Raw genomic sequence first — 21,122 nt, 5'->3', positions numbered from 1 at the left:
TAATCAGACATGGGTTTCTCTTTCGAGGACTGAACCACTTCCGTGGAGAAATATACGCTTACCCAATGTTTCTCCAAAAAGAGATGTCCAAGAAGGCACATTTTGACTTCTTCTGTATGGATGTAACATGCAGGTAATCCTCACTGTCATATTGCACATCCAAAACAATGTTTAAAATGGCCTATGCCTCAGCAGTCATTTTAGATGATATTGATATTGTCACAAAATGCTGCTCCTGCTTCTTAGGTACTGGCCATACCTTAACAAAATAGCAGAGGGATTACCAGAGCTTCTGCCGTTGACAGAAATGAGGCCATTTCTTAGCGTGATGCATGCTAAAGTCCATACAGCAAAATGCGAGGTACATAACATCTTTAATGCAAAGGACTTTCAAATGTTGTGCATGGCATGCCTTATTGGATATCAAACACTTCTAAAGAAATGCTACATAACACTACTTGCGCTGTGTTGCAGGTGAGATGGGGTGGCAGAAGTCAGGACGGAGCAGGAAACATAGTGGGAGAGGAAGTAGAGCAGGTATGTTAATAATGGCATTATTGTAACTGTATGGATACAAGAAGTCTTAATAGAAAGCAGTACAAATATGTATGTGTCATCTCAGTGACAAGCCTGTTGATTAGTTTAAAGCATATCCTTTATGTCTGAGTTCAAATGAAAGATAGGCAGCTCATTTGTTCAGCAACACTAAATGCATGCATATTGTAGGAAGTCAGTACACAAGTTTTCTCTTAAACCATCCAGTTCAAGATCTATGATGTGTAGGTGATATTGTTATGTAATGGTGACCGAACATTAATTGTAACATTCATTATAGGTGAACAGCTTTCTCTCCAGGGCAGCTCTGGTCACAAAATACATGACAAAAGCAGGTTGGTATTAACACTACACACTGTGATAAGGCAGCCCTGATAAGTATTTTACAGAGAGTTTCCTCCTTAAAAACGTTATTGGTGTATTACTTTACTGTAAGGACCAGTTCAACAACCTTTCAACGATTGGGTTTAGTCATGTCTATCAGGTTTCTCACTCAGAATTGCCTTTTTGATGTGAATACTTACTTTTTTGTTTGTGGATATATTTTTTGTCTTTTTTAGGAAGAGTGAACATGCTCACTAAACAGGCCATGGGTTGGAACAGAAGGAAGAGGGACAACCTTCATCAAGTTTTAGCCCACAGATATGTCAAAGTAAGGGCAAATTACAATTGTCTTCTCATCTGACATTACATATTTATGAAGGATGTCTGCAATGTAACCTCATAGCTATATACATTATGTTCTCCCTTATCCACACTTCCTCTTGCAAGTCAGATGGTGTCATGGAATGTTTCAACTGTTCTTCTGAAGGTCTTGTACTGAAAACTGGTGTTCTTTGCATTATGGTGTTGCAGGGCGCTTTTGGTCTGACATTTTCTTTTTTTTGTAAAGATCACAGAGAGGGCAAAGGTGGAAGCTGCCAGCTTGAGCGACTTCAAAAAGGAGCACAACCTTGATCAGGAGACCATACAGCAGTGGGTGTATGATGTCAGGCAATGGGCAGTCACAGGTAAGACATACCACAGGTTTTCCATATATACATCTGTTAATTACTGTAAGTTTAGACACACAATATAAGTTGGCCATACTGTATGTTGAAACTGAGACTGTCACTGATTGTATCTCTTCTCCAATTGTTTTTTTGCAACTATTTAGAGAGAGTCTACGCCCCAGGGTGTACTGAAGGACTGAGGGTGGATATTGAGAACATCACCGTCACTCTTTTGCGCAGGAAGCAAGATCTGTATCCTCAGCATGGCTTGTTGTCAAACGTAGTTATTGAAATTACCTTTCAAAAACAACAAAAACATTCTGGCACCATGACACAGTTTTGTTTCACTTTGCAGACAGCAACCAGGCAAGGCAAAGGAAGAGGAAGAGAATGAGAGAGCTGAAGAAGAAGCTTCGCGAAAAAGTTGTGCAATTGTTACGATATCTGAGAGGACCTAAACGCAGGACACGTGTCCAAAAAGGGTTTATTAGTGAACAAAAGGTGCGGGAAGGATAATCCGGCAGGAGTGGCGAGGAAGTGGAGGCTGGTGACGACAACACGGCGGTCAGAGAATGATCCTGGAGCACAGGAAGAAAAACACGTTAGCGTCAGAACATCCAGAAATAAGGTAGCTGATAATGCTGAGTAGCCTGGAGGTTTACCACTGTGGTTTAACAACGATCTGGCGCCGACAGGTTTTGGAGCCTCTGCTGATATGCCGTTGTAGATGGCTGATGAGAATCAGGTGTGAGAGTGAACAGCTGATTGCAGCAGGTGAGCCGGGAGCCAGAGTGACAGCCACCACGCCCACACAACAGGCAAAGGGAAAACATCCCCAAGGAGGCGGCTGGAAATGGACAGCCACCACAGTACCCCCCCCTTAAGGGACGCCTCCAGGCGGCCTACCTGGTCTACCAGGTCTACCAGGGTTATCCCGGTGGAAGTCCCGTACCAGGGACGCGTCGTCGATGTTTCGCCGGGGAACCCAAGACCTCTCCTCCAGGCCATAGCCCTCCCAATCCACGAGATATTGGAATCCCCTTCCACGGCGACGAACGTCCAACAATCGCCTGACGGTGTAGGTTGGGTGACCATCGATGATGCGGGGGGGTGGGGGAAGAGTCACTGGAGGAGACAAGGGGCTGCTGGCAACAGGTTTTAGCAGAGAAACATGAAAAGTAGGGTGAACCTTCATGTGTGGGGGAAGCTTGAGCTTGACTGCAGATGGGTTAACAACAGAGTCGATGATGAAGGGGCCGACATAACGTGGCGTGAGTTTTTTAGACTCTGTCTTGAGTGGGAGGTCTTTGGAGGAAAGCCAAACACTCTGACCTGGTAAGTAGTTGGGGGCCGGGGTCCTGTGACGGTCTGCGATGAGGCGGTTGCGGGCAGCGGAACGGAGCAGGGCGGCTCGGGTGTCCTTCCACACCTTACGACAGCGTCGAAGGTGGGTCTGAATGGAAGGAACAGCAACTTCCTCTTCCTGTGCTGGAAACAGGGGTGGTTGAAAACCCATGGCACAATGAAAAGGTGAAATACCTGTGGCTGCATTTGACAGGGAGTTGTGGGCATATTCGATCCATGGCAGATGTGGGCACCATGAAGAGGGGTTCCTGAAAGCCACACAGCGGAGAGCCGCTCCCAGGTCCTGGTTGGCCCGTTCCGTTTGCCCGTTTGTTTGAGGATGATAACCCGACGACAGGCTCACCGATGCTCCCAGAGCCCGACAGAAGACTTTCCAAACGTGGGAAATGAACTGGGGACCCCGGTCAGAAACGATGTCGGTGGGGATTCCATGTAGTCGAACAACGTGGTTGACCAGAAGATCTGCAGTCTCTCGGGCTGTGGGAAGCTTGGGGAGAGCAACAAAGTGTACCATCTTGGAAAATCTGTCCACAATAGTTAGGATGATGGTATTACCTTGTGAGAGTGGAAGTCCAGTAACAAAATCCAAGGCCACATGCGACCAAGGGCGACTAGGTACTGGCAGCGGGCGAAGCAGACCAGAGGGAGGTTGGTGGGAGGACTTGGCGCGGGCACATACTGTACAGGCAGCAACAAAGACCCTGGTGTCTTGAGCCATGGAAGGCCACCAGAACCGCTGTCTGAGGATAAACAGTGTGCGATGGACACCAGGATGACACGAGAGACGGGAGGCGTGTGCCCACTGCAGGACCTTGGAGCGGACAGAGATAGGCACAAAGAGATTATTAGCTGGGCAGTTACCTGGGTTAGGCTGCGCCCGCTGAGCCTCCTTCACAAGTGACTCAATCTCCCAAGTAACAGCCGCTACCACGCAGGAGGCAGGCAGGATGGTGTCTGGACCGGCAGCTGGTTCTTCGGAAGCAAACTGGCGAGAGAGAGCGTCCGGCTTGAGGTTCCGTGACCCTGGGCGGTAGGTAAGGGTGAATGAGAAGCGACCGAAATACAGAGCCCATCGAGCCTGACGGGAGTTAAGGCGCTTGGCAGTTTGGATGTAAGCCAAGTTTTTGTGGTCTGTCCATACAATAAAAGGGAGCTCAGCTCCCTCCAGCCAGTGTCTCCACTCCTCTAGGGCAAGTGTGACAGCCAGCAGCTCTCTGTTACCCACGTCATAGTTTTTCTCAGCTGGAGTGAGGCGGCGGGAGAAAAATGCACAAGGGTGTAATTTTTGGTCTCTTTCCGAGCGCTGGGAAAGAACTGCGCCTACCCCGGTGTTGGAGGCATCAACCTCCACAACGAACTGGCGAGAGGAATCAGGGTGGATGAGCACAGGGGCAGTGGTGAAGAGTCTCTTTAGCTCCGAGAAGGCTGCATCGCACTCTGGGGTCCAGGAAAAGCCAGTTGTAGGGGAAGTGAGTCTGGTTAAAGGGCCCGCCACTCTGCTGTAGTCTCTGATGAAGCGCCGATAGAAATTGGCGAAACCAAGAAACTGTTGAAGCTGTTTCACTGAGGTTGGTTTTGGCCACCCTGCCACTGCTTGGATCTTCTCAGGGTCGGCCCTAATCTTTCCTCCCTCAACGATGTAGCCCAGGAATGAGACTGTGTTGACATGGAATGCGCATTTCTCCGCCTTCACAAAGAGTCTGTTTTCCAGGAGTCTCTGCAGCACCTGCCTGACATGGATAATGTGTTCCTCCTGGTTACGAGAGAATATAACGATGTCATCCAAGTAGACGAAAACTGATCGGTTGAGGAGGTCACGGAGCACATCGTTAACCATCGACTGGAAAACTGCTGGGGCATTCATCAGTCCAAAAGGCATTACCAGATACTCGAAGTGACAGAGTGGTGTGTTAAAGGCCGTCTTCCACTCGTCCCCTTCTCGGATTCTGACGAGGTGGTAGGCATTGCGGAGATCCAGTTTGGAAAAAATTGTGGCTTCCTGGAGGGGTTCAAAGGCAGAGTTGATGAGGGGTAATGGATATCTGTTTTTTACAGTGATGGTATTAAGACCCCTGTAATCAATGCAGGGCCGCAGTGAGCGGTCCTTCTTGGACACGAAGAAAAAACCAGCTCCGACCGGGGAGGAGGATGGGCGGATGACACCGGCAGCCAGGGAGTCATGGATGTAACTCTCCATGGATTTCCTCTCAGGGCGAGACAGGTTGAACAGACGGGAGGAAGGCAGAGGGGCCCCGGGAAGAAGGTCAATGGGACAGTCGTAGGGTCGATGAGGGGGAAGAGAAAGAGCTCGCTGTTTACTGAACACTTCTCCCAGGTCATGATATTCAGTGGGGACAGATGACATGTCAGGCGGCTCGATCTTGGGTGGTGGAGTGGCGGTCTCTGCAGGCGGTAGGGCAGACTGCAGGCATGAGGATAGACAAAAACAACTCCAACTAAGGATTTTGCCAGTTACCCAATTAATCTGGGGGTTGTGTGTTCTTAACCAGGGATGGCCCAACACTGGGGGCATGAGGTGAGGAAATTAGGTGAAACTGAATAACCTCACGATGGTTTCCAGACAGAATGAGGTTTACTGGCAAGGTGCGGTGAGTGACTTGGGCCAGGAATTTACCATTAAGAGCATTAGCATTAAGAGGTGAATCTAACACTTCGGAGGGAATTCCTGCCTGAACTGCAATATTAATGTCCAAAAAATTCTCGTCCGCCCCCGAGTCCACTAAAGCGAGCAGAGGTAGGAACTGTTGGTTGCAGCAAAGCACGGCTTCTAGCTGCGTTCTGGGTCGGGGGTTGAGAGAGGAGGAAGGGCTCGCCAGAATCCCCACACCTACTGACGAGCCTGACCCCTTTGGCAGATTAGGACAGGAGGAAACGAGATGGCTGGTTTGGCTGCAATAAACACATTCCCCAGCCTGGATCCTTCTAGCACGCTCAGATGGTGAGAGGCGGGCCCTTCCCACTTGCATGGGCTCGTCTTCTGGGGGTGAGGCCGTGTAAGGAATCGGGAAGGATCTGGAGATTGGGGCAGTGGCAGTCCCAATTTGGGGATCAGGTGAGGAGTAGCTGGGATTGGGGTGACGGCTATTCCTATCCCTACGTCTCTCTCTGAGGCGATTATCAATCTTGATAGCTGTGGCAATTAAATTATCCAAGCTAACTGGATCATCCCTAGCAGCTAGCTCGTCTTTAATTGCTTCGTTCAGCCCCTGAAGAAAAATATCCTGCAATGACTCGTTATTCCAGCCTGAGTCTGCAGCAACTGTTCTAAACTCAACTGAAAATTCGGCTACACTACGGGAGCCTTGCCGGAGAGAAAGAAGGCGCCTGGAAGCGTCCCTCCCTCGTACCGGGTGATCAAAAACTTTTTACATTTCGGAAATGAAAGTATCAAATGATAAGCAAATGTGTGGCTGGCTCTCCCTAACAGCTGTAGCCCAATCTAAAGCACTCCCCTTCAACAGACTCATTACGTATGCTACCCTAGCCCCATCTGTATGATAAGTACTGGGCTGCTGCTCAAAAACTAACGTACACTGGAACAAAAAGGCTCTACAAATCCCCAAATTTCCAGCGTATCGCTCCGGTGTGGGAATGACGGCCTCTCGTAGCTGATAGAGAGGTGCGGCAGGAGCGGGAGGAGGGGCTGCCAGCTGTGCAGCGGGCTGCGGAGGAGAATACTGTGTGGTGAGCAGTTCTACTTGCGTGCCGATCCTTTGCACGTTAGCGGAGAGGTTCCGGAGAGTCTCCACTACCTCACGGAGAACCACAGCGTGATGCCCCACGAGAGCGCCTTGACTGGCCAGGGCTTGGCTGAGTTCGTCCGCAGTCTTGGACTGGTGGCCTGTGTCCGCTGGGTCCATGCTGGCCAGATCGTTCTGTTACGATATCTGAGAGGACCCAAACGCAGGACACGGCAGAGTGTTCAAAAAGGGTTTATTAGTGAACAAAAGGTGCGGGAAGGATAATCCGGCAGGAGTGGCGAGGAAGTGGAGGCTGGTGACGACAACACGGCGGTCAGAGAATGATCCTGGAGCACAGGAAGAAAACACGTTAGCGTCAGAACATCCAGAAATAAGGTAGCTGATAATGCTGAGTAGCCTGGAGGTTTACCACTGTAGTTTAACAACGATCTGGCGCCGACAGGCTGATATGCCGTTGTAGATGGCTGATGAGAATCAGGTGTGAGGGTGAACAGCTGATTGCAGCAGGTGAGCCGGGAGCCAGAGTGACAGCCACCACGCCCACACAACAGGCAAAGGGAAAACATCCCCAAGGAGGCGGCTGGAAATGGACAGCCACCACAGCAATACAACACCGGAGTGCAGGAAGAACAGATCGACGAGGAGTTGGCTTGCAGTCTGACAAAGGGCTACATCTTACCATGGGAGAGGCATGCAAATGGTAGGATAATTGCTAGTTTGGCTTGTTGTTTTTTTAGTCTATACCAAAATATGAAAGAACCAATGCTATCGCTACAAAGATTTGTGTCTCAGAAATGAAAATCATTCTGTAATAATATCATTTATGAATAAATATTCCTTGTCCACTACTCCATTCCTTGCCTCAGCCTAAAGGCAACACCTTCAGGTTGAAGAGGTCTGTCTTTGACCAGGTAATGCTGGTCAGACGTTTGGAGGAGGAGCAGAGCATCCTGGTGAAAGAGATGTCGCAGCACATCATGTTCCTTCTGAAGGAAGTGCAAGAAGTGGAAGCACTCAGAGGACAGACTTTGGAGGGCATCAAAACCAGCAGTATGTCTGAGATCTTAACATTTGAATATTTTCGTCCACTCTTCAAAACATTGCATGTCTTACATAAGTAGAACACATCTGTCACGGTGTCAGGCCGAAGTGAAATAGTAAATTACTGAAACTATTCATTATCAAGATCATAATCGATTATTTTCTGTCTATTGACTAATTGTTAAGCACTATATAAACATTAATCAACATGTCCCATTTGGCACCCAATATATAGTAACATCCTTCAGTTTAAGATAGATTTACCTATTTTGTAGTGTTTTTACATATGCAGCATTGTACAATGCAAAGAGATTTGCAATTGTCATGGTTTGTTTACATTCAGCCCTTTTTCTGTGTGATTATTCCTCTACAGATTTCGGTGACCTGACAGAGGATGCTGCACATGGGCTCAAGAGTGTCCTCAGTCGGAGGTGGCACTTCCTCAAAAAACCAACACAAACAGGCTGTACATGCGTACAGCGGTGTAGCCGCTATGGAATGCCATGATCTTCAATTACAGCAGGACATTGAGGAGTCGGATCACAATGACTACACTAGCCCTGAGTCTGAGAAAGAAGACCTGTAAAGGTTTCTGCCAAGCAACACAGAGGCACTGGAGAGCTCTTTCAAAAGCGACGTGTCACGTCCACACGCTGGCGCACGCCATAATAATGGCAAAACACATTTAAAGCACACTAAAAGCCATACAAAAATAAAGACAGAATGCAGCGGCTCGTCTGGTCTTCAACCTTCCAAAACATTCCCACACCACGCCGCTCCTCCGTTCCCTTCACTGGCTTCCAGTAACTGCTAGAATCCACTTACTTGCGTACCATGCTGTGAATGGATCTGGCCCTTCCTACATCCAGGACATGGTTAAACCGTACACAACAGCTCGCTGCACCCGCACTGCGAGGGGGACCCAAGTTCCCATCAGCAAAAACACGTGGGTTTGCTATCCTGGCTCCAAAATGGTGGAATGAGCTCCCCATTGAAATCAGGACAGCAGAAAGCTTACACATCTTCCGGCGTAGACTGAAAACTCATCTCTTTAGACTCCACTTCGAGCGATAGAATTATTAACAAAGAATTACTAACAAAGAATTACTAACAAAGAACTACTAACAAAGTACTAACAAAGCACTTATATACTAACAAAGGACTGGCTTATCTAAAGCCAGTTGAGTAGCACTTGAAATGTTTGGTTCTATGAAACCTGATGTACTTATATGATTCTGTTTTCTTCAAGTTTGTATCTTCCTTGTCGAATGCACTTATTGTAAGTCGCTTTGGATAAAAGCGTCAGCTAAATGCAATGTAATGTAACATTATAAAACACTATATATGAGAACGATATGAAACTATGCACTTGTTTCGCCCGACTGAGTTCATAGTAATGTGAAAATGTGTTTATATTTTGTACTTCCGTTTATTTAAAGCGCTTTGACTTGCTGATGTGTATGACAATAAATTGCCTTGCCTTTATATTTAACTGCCTCTTATTACTCAAACAAGTGCTATACAATGGTCGTTTTCTTGTCATTGCATTTTGTCATTCGTTGATTATGAACTATTAATGTGAATACATTGTAAATAGAGTTCATACAATAACATAATCCTTTATTAGTAATATGTGCATAATGCAGGGTAAATACCAATACATTCTCACTCCCAACTCGTACTTCTAATTTTGTATTATTTTCTAAACCACACAGTGTTATTTACTCAACAATAAGACACAATTATCCTTGTGTTTATTTATTTGTTTGATTGTATAATGTCGGACATTTGGAGTCCGTCAGGACCGAGGGTCGGAGCAGCTCATAGAAGTTGCTTTAGAGAATTTTACACCCGGAAGTAAGTATTCTCTCCGCTATGTTTGACAACCCCCGTGATTAGTCCTCAAGCTGTGATTGGATGTTGGAATGCGCTGAGGGTTACGCAGCACTTTGAAATGGGATGGAACCACGGCAGACTATCCAAAACTGGACTCGGACGGGTCATAGCTTTGTCTGCCACAACAAAGTAAAAAAAGTAACCACTTTGATTTAACTAGGCCAGTAGGTAAGGGCTTTCCACTGGATAATAACTGCAGCGATGTATATGTTTTAGCTGAATACAAGTTTAACCCTAATTGATGCAGTTAGTCACTTCTTTAATGTTTGTTCTTTCTGATGTAAAGTCAAGGTTGTAACTGTTTGCAATGAAGTTGTGGGGCGCTGAACTGTTCCTTTGAATCTTTTGATATATGATAGTAGTATAGCAGATAGCTTTTTTCTTCTTCAAAAGAGGCCTTTAGACCATTAGTTTGTCTGTCTGTGTCTCCTATTAATATCTAAGCCTGACAAAGTATTGATATATTGCTTTCCTGCAATGTTAACTACTGTAGGCTATGTTTAAGCACTTATTTTAACTGATATTATACATATGTATTATACTGTCAGGTATTGAACATTCAATAAATAAAGAACACAGAATGATTAAATATAAAACACAGAATTTGTGTGATTATACTAAATGATTTACAAATAAACACCACTGCATATTTACAAATGTTACACATGCTGCTGTAACGAAAAAATGTCCAACTTGGGATCAATAAAGTATCTTATCTTATGATGATCGATGGCTACTGCCATATTTGCTAAATGTTCCTCTGATTGGAACAAACCAACACATTCTCACTTATTAGTTTGTCTGTCTGTCTCTCTTATTAATATCTAATAATAAAAATATTAAAATTCAATAACGTGCTTCAACCACTAGGCTTGCTTTCTATCAGCTGTGCACCGTTATGGTGTAAATATCGCCTATCTACCAATTGGATCAAATATAAAAGTCAGCCGAATTAGTGTTGATACTGAAAGGAGACGTATTGTGTGAAAATAATTCTAAGATGTTGTTTAATTGCTGACATATTTATGATTCAGGTCACGTTTTCAGTTTTGGGGGCAGTTCTTCATGTTTGTCTAGAAGCCTTCTCATCAGGGCTCTATAAATACAGAACTACGGCAGATGTGTAATATTTAATACAGCCGAACCGTGTATTATAATGCCGTTACGTCATGACCTCCAAAGAGAAAAGCAAGCAAACTCGGAATAAAGTATTCTTTTATTTTTAAAAAACTTTTCCGGATTTCACAGGAAACAGCGAGTCCGGCTAACTAAAATGTCCGTGCGGAAACAGCCGGACTCCCATAGATCCGATTACACACATTCCCTCAAAACTCACCTTTTCACTCTTGCCTTCAACTCCTAATCAACTAACCCCTTGCCTTTATTCCACCTAGCTTAGCACTTTCTACTTTTGTTGTTATTTTGTTTTACTTGCTTATACGCGCTTTGAGCAACAGGAAAAGCGCTTTATAAATGTAATTTATTATTAAATTAAAATAGACTACAGAGTATTCTCAAAGGATTGAAGCATTGGCTACTTATTTCTTGATGTTTTGTGCATTAAGCATTATGTTATTAATGTTTTCAATAATGTACTATCATCTCAAGGACCCCTTGTGTGCTGCTTCTTTGTATTTCAATCAGGAGGGACTTCATTTTGTTTAAAGAACATTTATTGACACATGCCATACGATAAATGTTAAGTCTTTGGCGATTAGACCCCGATCCTGAAATGGTATATCTAAAGGGGGAAATGCAGCCGTGAGCATACTGTATAGGGAACCCCCCGGGGTCTAGACACTGGCGATGATGCTGAAGATCTGGATTTGATGAGGAGATGGGATGAAGAGGAGGTGTGATGAGGTCTTTGGATTAGCTCTCCTGGCACTGGATGTGATTAAAGGAGGTGGATGGGGAGGAGGCGGCCGGCAGCATGAACACCAGGAATAACAGCTGACTGCCATTTTAAAGTTTGGCTGTAGCATGGTGATTGGCTTCTGGAGAATGAGGTGAAATGTAATATGTTAAAGAGAACGTCTGTGATGAGCTGATTATATGCAGCTGCGGAGTGAATGTATATATACCCAGTCTTCCTGAAAGAACTTGTGCTGAGCATCATTTTACATCAATATGCAATTCACCTATGAAATTAATTGCCAGTGGCCATAAAACAATGCATACAGGGATCCTTCAAGTAAAAACAAATGTAAGTATGTTGCAGTTGTTAAGCTGTCGCACTTTAATTACATACAAACACCAAAACATTTTTATTTGCATTGCATTGGGATTTGCATGGGATGGGAATCAGGCTGCATGCCAGGATGGAGGCCAGGACATACCACTGAGAAAAAAATAAAGGGAGGGTGAAGAAGAATTAGTGAGCAGTAATACACATTCAATCGATTTTCATTAGGCTACTGTAACATTTTTATAATGTTTTATAAACGTTTGAAGACAAGTGCAGTGTTGTAGGAAGTATTTGGTATTCCAGTGTATGGATGCAGCGATTAAAGGTAGGGTATGTAAGTTTGAGAAACCGGCTCGAGTGCGCTAGGATTTGAAAACACACAGAAGGAAAAAATCTGCCACTTCCTTACAGAGCCCCTCCTCCAACACACACGGACGCGCACATGACCAATGAGGGCACGAGATAAGTTTGTGCACAGATGGAAGGCTGACAGGCAGGTAGGCCATCCAGTTATTTTAGCCGGGCCGGCTCAGATGATTGGTCGTGCTTTTTAAAGTACTACGGCTTCCACAGATGATATTTTTGTATGGATTTTTTGTCAAAGCACTCATTGCTATCGGGATGTTAAGAGCATTCCATGGAATATAACAAAAAGTGTATCTCAAGCCGGTTTCTCAAACTTACATACCCCACCTTTAACCAATGTCACTTTTAACAGTTCAGCTACACTGAGTGATTTTGTTCTCACTTTTTAAACAAGTATTATAGTACGTTAAGGTTCCTTACAGCAACTGTTGCTCATTGACAAATATGGAAAACTGGTTGATCGGGTAATAAAGGTAAATAGGCACAGCAGCTGAAAAGGCCAAAAATGTTGTGGAAAAATCCTATAAAACCTCGAATTATAAGTACACATTCATCTATCCTTAGTGTAATAATTGTAAAACCCTGACAAAGGTCATGTTTCCTCAGACTATTATCATATCATCAAAATGTAAAATCATTGCATCCCTAGAGCCTTACAGCAGAACCTTTCAAGTGAATAATAATTACTCCAACAGGCACATTGTATTCCAAGATAAGGGATCAAATAGCATTTGATAGATAACAAACAGTCTATAGATCCCCGTGGGGAAATGATATCATGATGCGTTTGTTACGTTACAATTTGATCTGCCCAATAATAGGGTACTGATATATTACCCTTTGTTGTAGTTTACGGTTTCACCACTTGATTGTCACTGTTGTTAATTTGCACTATCTGTAGATTAATGAACTTGTGTATAGCTGGTGCTACAGACAGCAGACCTTTTTGCATTTTTCTTTAACAAATGCCACCTAAGATAATGGCGTGCCAACAATTACCACAAATGTTAACAGCACACATAGATTTAATTGTACAAAAGCAAAGTAACATACCAAATGGTACAGGGCTCCCACTGGTAAAGGTGCTCCGTCCCCCTCTGTGGCAGGCAGACAAATACATTGTACATCTGTATGTTATTTGAAGGTTGTACTTTCACAAGTACTTATAATGTATGTATTGTTCAAATAGTTTGCATATTTAAAAAAAAATAGTCATGAAAAAAGACATCTGACAGACTAGAGGGATTTACAGGATGTTTACACAAATAGCTTAATATTGTGAATTGGACAACAGCATTCCTTCAGGGTAAGATAAAGTAATTGCTATACACATTCAGAAAAGTTATCCAACAGCAAACACTGTCATCCAGGTCATCATTATCCTACCTTTCGGTTCCTTGTCTTTATTATTTTGCGGACAGGGAACACCTCGAGATGGTTGTGAGAGCAATCTGTAATTGTATGGAATACATTATTAATTAGGTAAAGTATGTTTTGTATAGGGCTCAACTCAGAATGCACAAACATTTCCACTGTGTGACATAAGCACATTTAGTGTTTCCTACTGAGAAATCACAGAAGTTTCAGAGTCTACACATGGTTTTATTCAAAATCTTAGCTTCTCTGCCATTCCTTCGGGATGTTGCTGTGTCTGCTAATGGACTGATTACATCTTACATTGCTTGCTACTGAGGGGATATGTTTTAGTCTTATATTCATTACACTGGGACTTGCGCTCTGTAGCACTATATTACATTAAGCAAGGATGTGCAAGCTTTCCATTCAATTATAAAGTATAGAAAGGTTTTAATGAATGTGACTTCAGCTTATCAGACAACATACATACAGGTTACTCTGTTGTGTCTTTGTTTTAACTCCAAAATGTGCATGTGTGCTAAACATTAATATAGCATCCATGCATAACATTTGAATGCAAATATGAGTCCGGCCTTTAATAAATCAATGTTTGGAACGTCTACAAAAATCGCAACATTAACTTACTGATGCTTATGTGGCATCTAAATGAGTAGAATACAAGCTAAACATACCTTTCATTTTGATGGTTCTTTTACGTTGCTGCCGCATTGGTGGGATTTGGTGTGATGGTTCCTGGTGTGGTGGTGGGTGGGTGATGGGAGCCTGGTGTGGGGGTGGGTGGGTGATGGGAGCCTGGTGTGGTGCTGGGTGGGTGATGGGAGCCTGGTGTGATGGTGGGTGGGTGATGGGAGCCTGGTGTGATGGTTGGTGGGTGATGGGAGCCTGGTGTGGTGGTGGGTGGGTGATGGGAGCCTGGTGTGATGGTGGGTGGGTGATGGGAGCCTGGTGTGATGGTGGGTGGGTAATGGGAGCCTGGTGTGATGGTGGGTGGGTGATGGGAGCCTGGTGTCGTGGTGGGTGGGTGATGGGAGCCTGGTGTGATGGTGGGTGGGTAATGGGCGCCTGGTGTGATGGTGGGTGGGTGATGGGAGCCTGGTGTGTTGGTGGGTCTGCTGTTTCCCCTGGTTGCTGATCACATGGCACCAAATGTAAGATATAGCTATCGGTTGGGTTGGGTGGTTCTTGGGGTGGTGTTGGTTTGGGGTCTCTTCTTGATCTGGGTTGAGTGTTGTCCAACCTACAAAGGGTTTGCAGTAGAAATCTGTTTAAAAGCCAACATATTTATTTACTTATTATGTATAATACCAAAATGTTGCATTGGTTAGTTATCGGTTCATGTATATTTATACATATCCACATCTGTTTATACAACCATTTCATTCCTCCCTCCCCATTACGGATGTTAAGATTCACCGATTCGCATCGGTGCACCGGCATAAACGCTCAAGATGCGAGTGCACTGGTTGAAAGAGTGCACATTCGCTACAGTTTGGGTTGAACTCGCGATGCATCGATTGTAGTGTCTTTGCATCGGTACAAAAACGATTCATTCATATAATATCCCCTCATCCTGTCAGCACTCAGCAGAGACGATCTCTGATCATTGCTTCGCACTATGGAGGCCAAGAGTCTCAGTTATCAACACACATGGAAGTCGAAGAGAAAGAGAAACACAGCGTACCGAAAAATACCTACAAATAAAACGTTTGGCAACACTCCGGATTTTTCAAGAAAGAAGGTCAACTTGAAAAATTGCTCGCAAATTGTAAACGATGCCGTGCCGCTTTAGTAGTACGAGGAATTTAGCGACACACACAAAGAGGCGACATGTCTGCGGCTGAAAAGAGAAACCTGAAAGTTAGACATGAGTTAAATCACTCAGTGAGGTGTTCTGTCAGAGAGTGGTGTTTAGTTTACAGCAGCCTGCGACGGCCAATAATAGTTTAAATGTCTGCCTTACTGTAAGCAGTTATGATAGAGCTGTTTGTGAAAGGTTATTTGTATTCTTTATTGTTCATATAGAAACCACTGCTTTCTGCTCACTGGTGAGTTAGCCTATGAGTGTTAAGCACATCAGGCTGGCAGCTGTATGGGCATTGCACTATAGTAGTTGTTATCTGCACATTGTTAATCATGGGCAATGCATCCTTAAATTGTTTAACTGTGAGGTGTTATAGAATTGTACTCTGGAGAGTTTTTTAAGGTCAAAAAGGTAAAAGATAAACAGCATGATGGGATGTGCAGTACTAGTAGAGAGAACCAAATATGTAAAGCACCTTTTTATTAATGTATGATTTGCTTAATATAAGGAATAAAACAAAAATCCTCTGTCGTACCATATTGAAGTATCATTATTTTGCATCGTGTTGAATCACATCGTATCGCCCCGTATCGCATAATGTTGAATCAAATCGTATCTAACTGTATCGCAACAGGGGTGAATCGTATCGTATCGCATCGCTTGGAATGTATCGTTAATGTATCGTATCGTTGGCAACGTATCGAGATGCGCATCGCATCGGCCTCAGTGATGGAGATGCACATATCCCTACTCCCCATATTAGTATTTCATTTTACTTTCCATTTTCATCTTATTCTATTTTAGATGTATATATTTGACTTATTCCTGCATGTTAGTTTTGTATTATGTGTAGGTGGGAAAGATGTGCTGGGTGAGGTCACTTGAGAAGACGTGTGTGGGGGCCGGAGTGTCTTCAGTGCGCTCTTTGTGCACCACCGAACGCATTGGAGACACAGTCTACTTGCATCTGTTCTGCTATTGTTTACTGCTATTTCATTTTATCTTGGATTTTTTTCATCAGCTGTGGTGCGCTCCACAACTGACCACGAGTGTCAGTACTATACTGTTTCGACCATCTCCTCTGCGCTCCGATGGTGGGGAATGTGAGGGCGAGACAGTGCTGATGAAATACTAAGTGGAATTTGATTTGAGATTTGAGTTGGCTTACTTCTTTTACAATTGAAAGATGCTTATGGAATTAGTTATGGCTCACAAGCATAATGCACAAATAACACTGATGGTTTGAATGTAGGATCTTTAAGAAACGTGTGATATTAACTGAAATTAAATATGTGAGAGGTTATATGTATAATGATGCTTATAACATGTATTTATACAATCTGGCTTCAATTCACCACCTCACCATCTGCATAGACAATTTCCCCTGTCACCATAATCTTCTGTTAATTAAAGAAAATATATAGATTACAACTTTTGCATGGGAAGTGGCCTACACCTCTTTCAAGCCCTGTTTTGTGCATACATAACAGTTATTGAGACCCCAGCTCTTTAAAATGACTCTCTTTGTTGCTTTGAAATAAACAGGACAAATCAACACCACACATTGTATAACAAATAGTCAATATATGCATGAGTGACTCGTGCAGATGGTTATTAAATAAATGCAATCTCACCTGCAACCATCAGATTGTATATGACCTCCACATTTTCGAGGCATGTCTTGGTGTATGTGGTCAGCTGGGCATGCGTGGGCATCAACACCTTTGTTTTAGATGCCACCCTCTTGGTAGGGGGATACGCCAACAGCAGCAGGGGCTTCAAGCCAAGGGCATGCAACTTCTCCAGCTGGGAAAGTAATTGTTGAGAGGTAGAGAGATAAATTAGATAAATACACAAAACTGTTGTTTACATTTGAATTTATCTGCAAGCTTGCCCTGAAGTAGCATCACAATAAATCATCTACACTAATATCCTGGCATCATAATAAAAACAATGATTTGTACATAATGTTTTGTTGAATACATTTGGGATTTTTAACGTATGAGACATTTCCTAAACTTCCTACACATAATAGTTAATTCTGTTTGAAAATCATTAATCATGAATTATATTCTCATTAAAGGTAGGGTATGTAAGTTTGAGAAACCGGCTCGAGATTCACACTTTTTGTTATATTCCATGGAATGCTCTTAACATCCCGATAGCTATGAATATCTGAAGTGTTTCGAAAAAAAATCCATATAAAAAAATTCATCTGTGGAAGCCGTAGTCCTGTAAAGAGCACGACCAATTATTTTAGCCGGCCCGGATGTATATCTGAACGGACTACGTGCCTGTCAGCCTTCCATCTGTGCACAAACTTATCTCGTGTCCTCATTGGTCATGTGCGCGTTCATGTGTGTTGGAGGAGGAGCTCTGTAAGGAAGTGGCAGATTTTTTACGGCTGTGTATTTTCAAATCCTAGCACACTCGAGCTGGTTTCTCAAATTTACATACCCTACCTTTAATGATACAATTAATACTGTGGATGTGAATTTATAATCCTCTGACAAAGTAATAAAACTACTTTTCACACTTTTGGTGAATGAGATAATTCTGTAAACTACATACCAGAATGGCGGCGTCATCAATAACGTGGGACTTGATTCGGTTTTTTGTCATGGATGACAACCACTGCTGCTGCTGGCTTTGGAATTTTTCTATTTTTTTTTTCAGTCTCAAATTTTTGGGCTGTGTATGGTTACATACTGGGCAGATTTTATTACCACAGTAAATACTTTGCCTACAGCTTGGGCAGGTCTTCTTTGGGACCCTCCAGCCATTTGTAGGAGTGAGAGAGTGAGTGATTAAAAGAGAAAGTGAGAGAGAGTGATTGAAAAAGAGAAGGTGAGAGAGTGATTGAAAGAGAAAGTGAGAGAGTGATAGAAAGAGAGACAGTGAGAGTGGCTCTTAAAAGTGCCGTTGGTTTTATATGTGTGTGTGTGTGTGGATATGTGTGTGTTGGTGATATAGAGTTGTAAAGAAGCTGTAAAACAGGAAAAAATAAAAACATGATTAGGATTATTTAGAATAACAGTAACATCTGTGCATTACTCTATTATGCAATAATAATTTAGTATAATTTATACTGTCCATATTGTTATATTATGAGGGACATGGCATACAAACAATACAGACACAATATACAAACAATACACAAAATGAAGAGAGTGCAATAATAATTAATCTGTGCATTACTCTATAATAATTTAGTATAATTTATATATCTTATATCTTCTACTATATATTTTAATTCTACAATGTAACAATCCCGATGTCCCCACTGGCCAGTCAAATCCTCTGGAAAATGTTTGTTCCACTCCATCGCCGATTCTACTATTACAACTCTGTGTTGAAAGCTGTCTTTACAACACATGGGCAAATACAAGCATTTAAACATATTTTTCTAGCAGGCACCTCCACTATCCAACTGTGCCGGGGACAGCTAATGTCATTTAGCTGTATAAACTATAAATGCTATCCAGCTTCAAACTTTGAACGGAAAGCCGGAGGCTAGCTGAACGTGGCCGTTAGCTTGCGCGTAGCCTATTGTAAAAGCTAAACACACTACAAAACTCAACATAATATCCAGGAATGAAACGCTATAGAGATTGTGCTACAGTGGAATAAATAAAAGCAATATCATTTAGTGTTTTAAAGAAATAAACTCCCCTTGATTTTAGATAATTACTGTAGTCCCTTGTGAGATGAAATGAATGAAAGTGACGTGATCGTGGGTAACGTCACGTGGCTACGTCACTGCCCTCAAGCGCGACATAACGTTGCCGTGGTAACGACGGCATCTTCTTCTGGTTTATCGTTGTTATAAAAAAAACGATTATTATTAGTATTAATGATCAAATATCAATGTAATTGTCTTTTAAATAACGTAAACTAAAGGGAACAATCTATTTGACACAGCTGAAGCTCTGGCCTTCCTTAAAAAATAACTAATTTAATAAAAATGCACCTTTTTTTGAGAACAAACATTGGTAAATAATGCACGATAATACATTCTGACGAAAAATAAAAATAATTATGAATACAAATAAAATAAAAGAAGCCTCCCGTGAGTTACTACAAGCTATAAAGTCGATTTTTAAAACGTTTTATAGAATAAAAAGCTCACTGCAGGACGTTTAGAAATGCGTGTGTGCACCACGACAAAGGAGCCTCATTCACTTTACATTGGGGTTGTTTGCGTGGTGCCGACACGCAAATATATAAGATTCCGTGACTCCACCACGCAATGCGGTGTTAAGGAGTCGTGGAGGAGTCACGCATTCTGGTGAGATCAGGTTGGTTATTAACATGTTACAACCGTCCCTGGCATGTGTTACAACCGTCCCTGTACACTGGGATGGTTGTAACAGTTGAGTGACTTTATTTAAATACATTTTCCAACCTCTACTTATTTCATAAAAACACTTAAATACATTGTTTCAGTAGTTGACACATTGAGAATGTATAATATAGCAAAATGGCTATCGTCTAAATGGCTTTTTACTTATTGGGGAAAACCAAGTGTTACAACTGTCCCTGGTCTCCTAAGTATATGCATACGAAAGTCCCTTGTGCTGATGAAATATACTCCATTATTTTTACTAGGACATCCCATACAATGTGTTGAGTGCATTGTCAGCATATTTAAATCCTAGTTGCTGGATGTAAGTGTACACTTGTAAAAGAATGTGCCCCCAGAGGTCGTTGCTCTATGCCTCCTCATGTGTTTGTATTTGGATCAAAAAGAACATTTAAATGCCTGAACTGAACAGGGCCTGAGTGAGTAACAGACAGCATTGGACATGAGCATGTTGGTGTTATTTGTTTAATAATGATATCTGCAAGCACTCGAAATGTCTCCCTGTAGATCTTTACAGTACTTTACCAAACATGTGTAATATTACAACTGGTTTAGCTTCAGTTGACCATAATCAAACCCCTGTTGCCTCTATTTCCTGGTAATGTACAATAGGTGCACACAGCAAACTGGATGACAGCTTACTTTACTTACTAGACCAACTACATGCCCCAGATTTTTTATAATTCAGTTAGCTTGTGTTGTTGACGATGCCATGATCTTGGGCAGGAATCCCGTGAACATAGTTTAACGTGACAGAGGAATAAATACACACATACACCGTCGGCTTTGCTTCAACCGGAAGTGACACGTTTTATTGAGCATTTCCCTTTTATCACGGGAATACAGGAAGTTATTAGTATAAGAGCATTAAATAAACAAATTCATATCTTACAATTCATAATTCAACAATGGTTGGTTCCATTTCCACTTTTATCCATCCCATGCTCAAACTACAAAACAAAAAGGTGTTTTGGCCCCAACCCTCTGGATATATATTTTCCAATCTAGCAGATTTGCTGAATTTTTGGATTTGGGTTTAAGCGCCTTCAGACAAACCCATCTTCATGGTCAAACCTTTTTGTAGCTTTCCTTGTCTTATGATTGTGTTTGTTTATATATATATCTGTCTTTCATTTTTCTGTTTTACTGTATTTAGTCTTTTTTCATTAAGATTGTTTCGCGTGCGTTTGGGTGTCTAAAACACACTAACCGTCTTTAAAAAAGCTATATGATGTAATTACTGCCATGAACAATGTAGAAAGCTGAGAGATGCAGTGAACCAATGATGCCAGCAGGGGGCGACATTGGTCTGTTACAAATCTATTTATATTTCTATCTAATCTATTTATCTATCTATCAGATAGCTAGTTAGATAGATATCTATAAATCTATCTATCTAACTATTTATCCATCTATCTACCTGTGGTTTGACCAAATATGGTGCCGTTTATAGTGA

General features: G+C 42.6%; 3 protein-coding genes across 4 annotated transcripts in view; 2 read left to right on the top strand and 1 right to left on the bottom strand.

Annotated features, from left to right (window-relative positions):
- The window catches only part of LOC307033384 (uncharacterized protein), a 226,357-nt gene extending 224,403 nt beyond the window's left edge, over positions 1-1,954 (top strand). For both annotated transcript variants that reach the window (XM_079671831.1, XM_079671830.1), the window contains exons 11-17: positions 8-133; positions 247-361; positions 475-537; positions 836-890; positions 1,116-1,207; positions 1,448-1,565; positions 1,712-1,954. In XM_079671831.1, the coding sequence (XP_079527957.1) occupies positions 8-133; positions 247-361; positions 475-537; positions 836-890; positions 1,116-1,207; positions 1,448-1,565; positions 1,712-1,941 (799 nt within the window). In that variant the 3' untranslated portion in view covers positions 1,942-1,954. The remainder of the gene's footprint in view (positions 1-7; positions 134-246; positions 362-474; positions 538-835; positions 891-1,115; positions 1,208-1,447; positions 1,566-1,711) is intronic.
- Positions 1,955-7,193: 5,239 nt separating this feature from the next.
- LOC307033413 (uncharacterized protein) lies at positions 7,194-9,162 on the top strand. Its single transcript, XM_079671879.1, has 3 exons — positions 7,194-7,334; positions 7,501-7,684; positions 8,049-9,162. The coding sequence occupies exons 1-3, from the start codon at positions 7,326-7,328 to the stop codon at positions 8,180-8,182; spliced, it is 327 nt and encodes a 108-aa protein (XP_079528005.1). The 5' UTR covers positions 7,194-7,325; the 3' UTR covers positions 8,183-9,162.
- A 2,105-nt stretch (positions 9,163-11,267) lies between these two features.
- On the bottom strand, positions 11,268-18,556 carry LOC307024823 (uncharacterized protein). The gene is made up of 6 exons (XM_079659247.1): positions 17,875-18,556; positions 16,938-17,109; positions 14,174-14,739; positions 13,512-13,576; positions 13,179-13,222; positions 11,268-11,912 (listed from the first exon to the last, which is right to left on the bottom strand). The coding sequence occupies exons 2-6, from the start codon at positions 16,979-16,981 to the stop codon at positions 11,876-11,878; spliced, it is 756 nt and encodes a 251-aa protein (XP_079515373.1). The 5' UTR covers positions 16,982-17,109; positions 17,875-18,556; the 3' UTR covers positions 11,268-11,875.
- Between the last annotated feature and the right edge of the window lie 2,566 nt (positions 18,557-21,122).

The sequence above is a fragment of the Notothenia rossii genome (genome assembly GCF_949606895.1).
Source record: "Notothenia rossii genome assembly, chromosome: 1".
Taxonomy (NCBI): Eukaryota; Metazoa; Chordata; class Actinopteri; order Perciformes; family Nototheniidae; genus Notothenia; species Notothenia rossii.
Note: the sequence above shows the minus strand (reverse complement) of the source record. Positions and strands in the feature narration are given on the sequence as shown.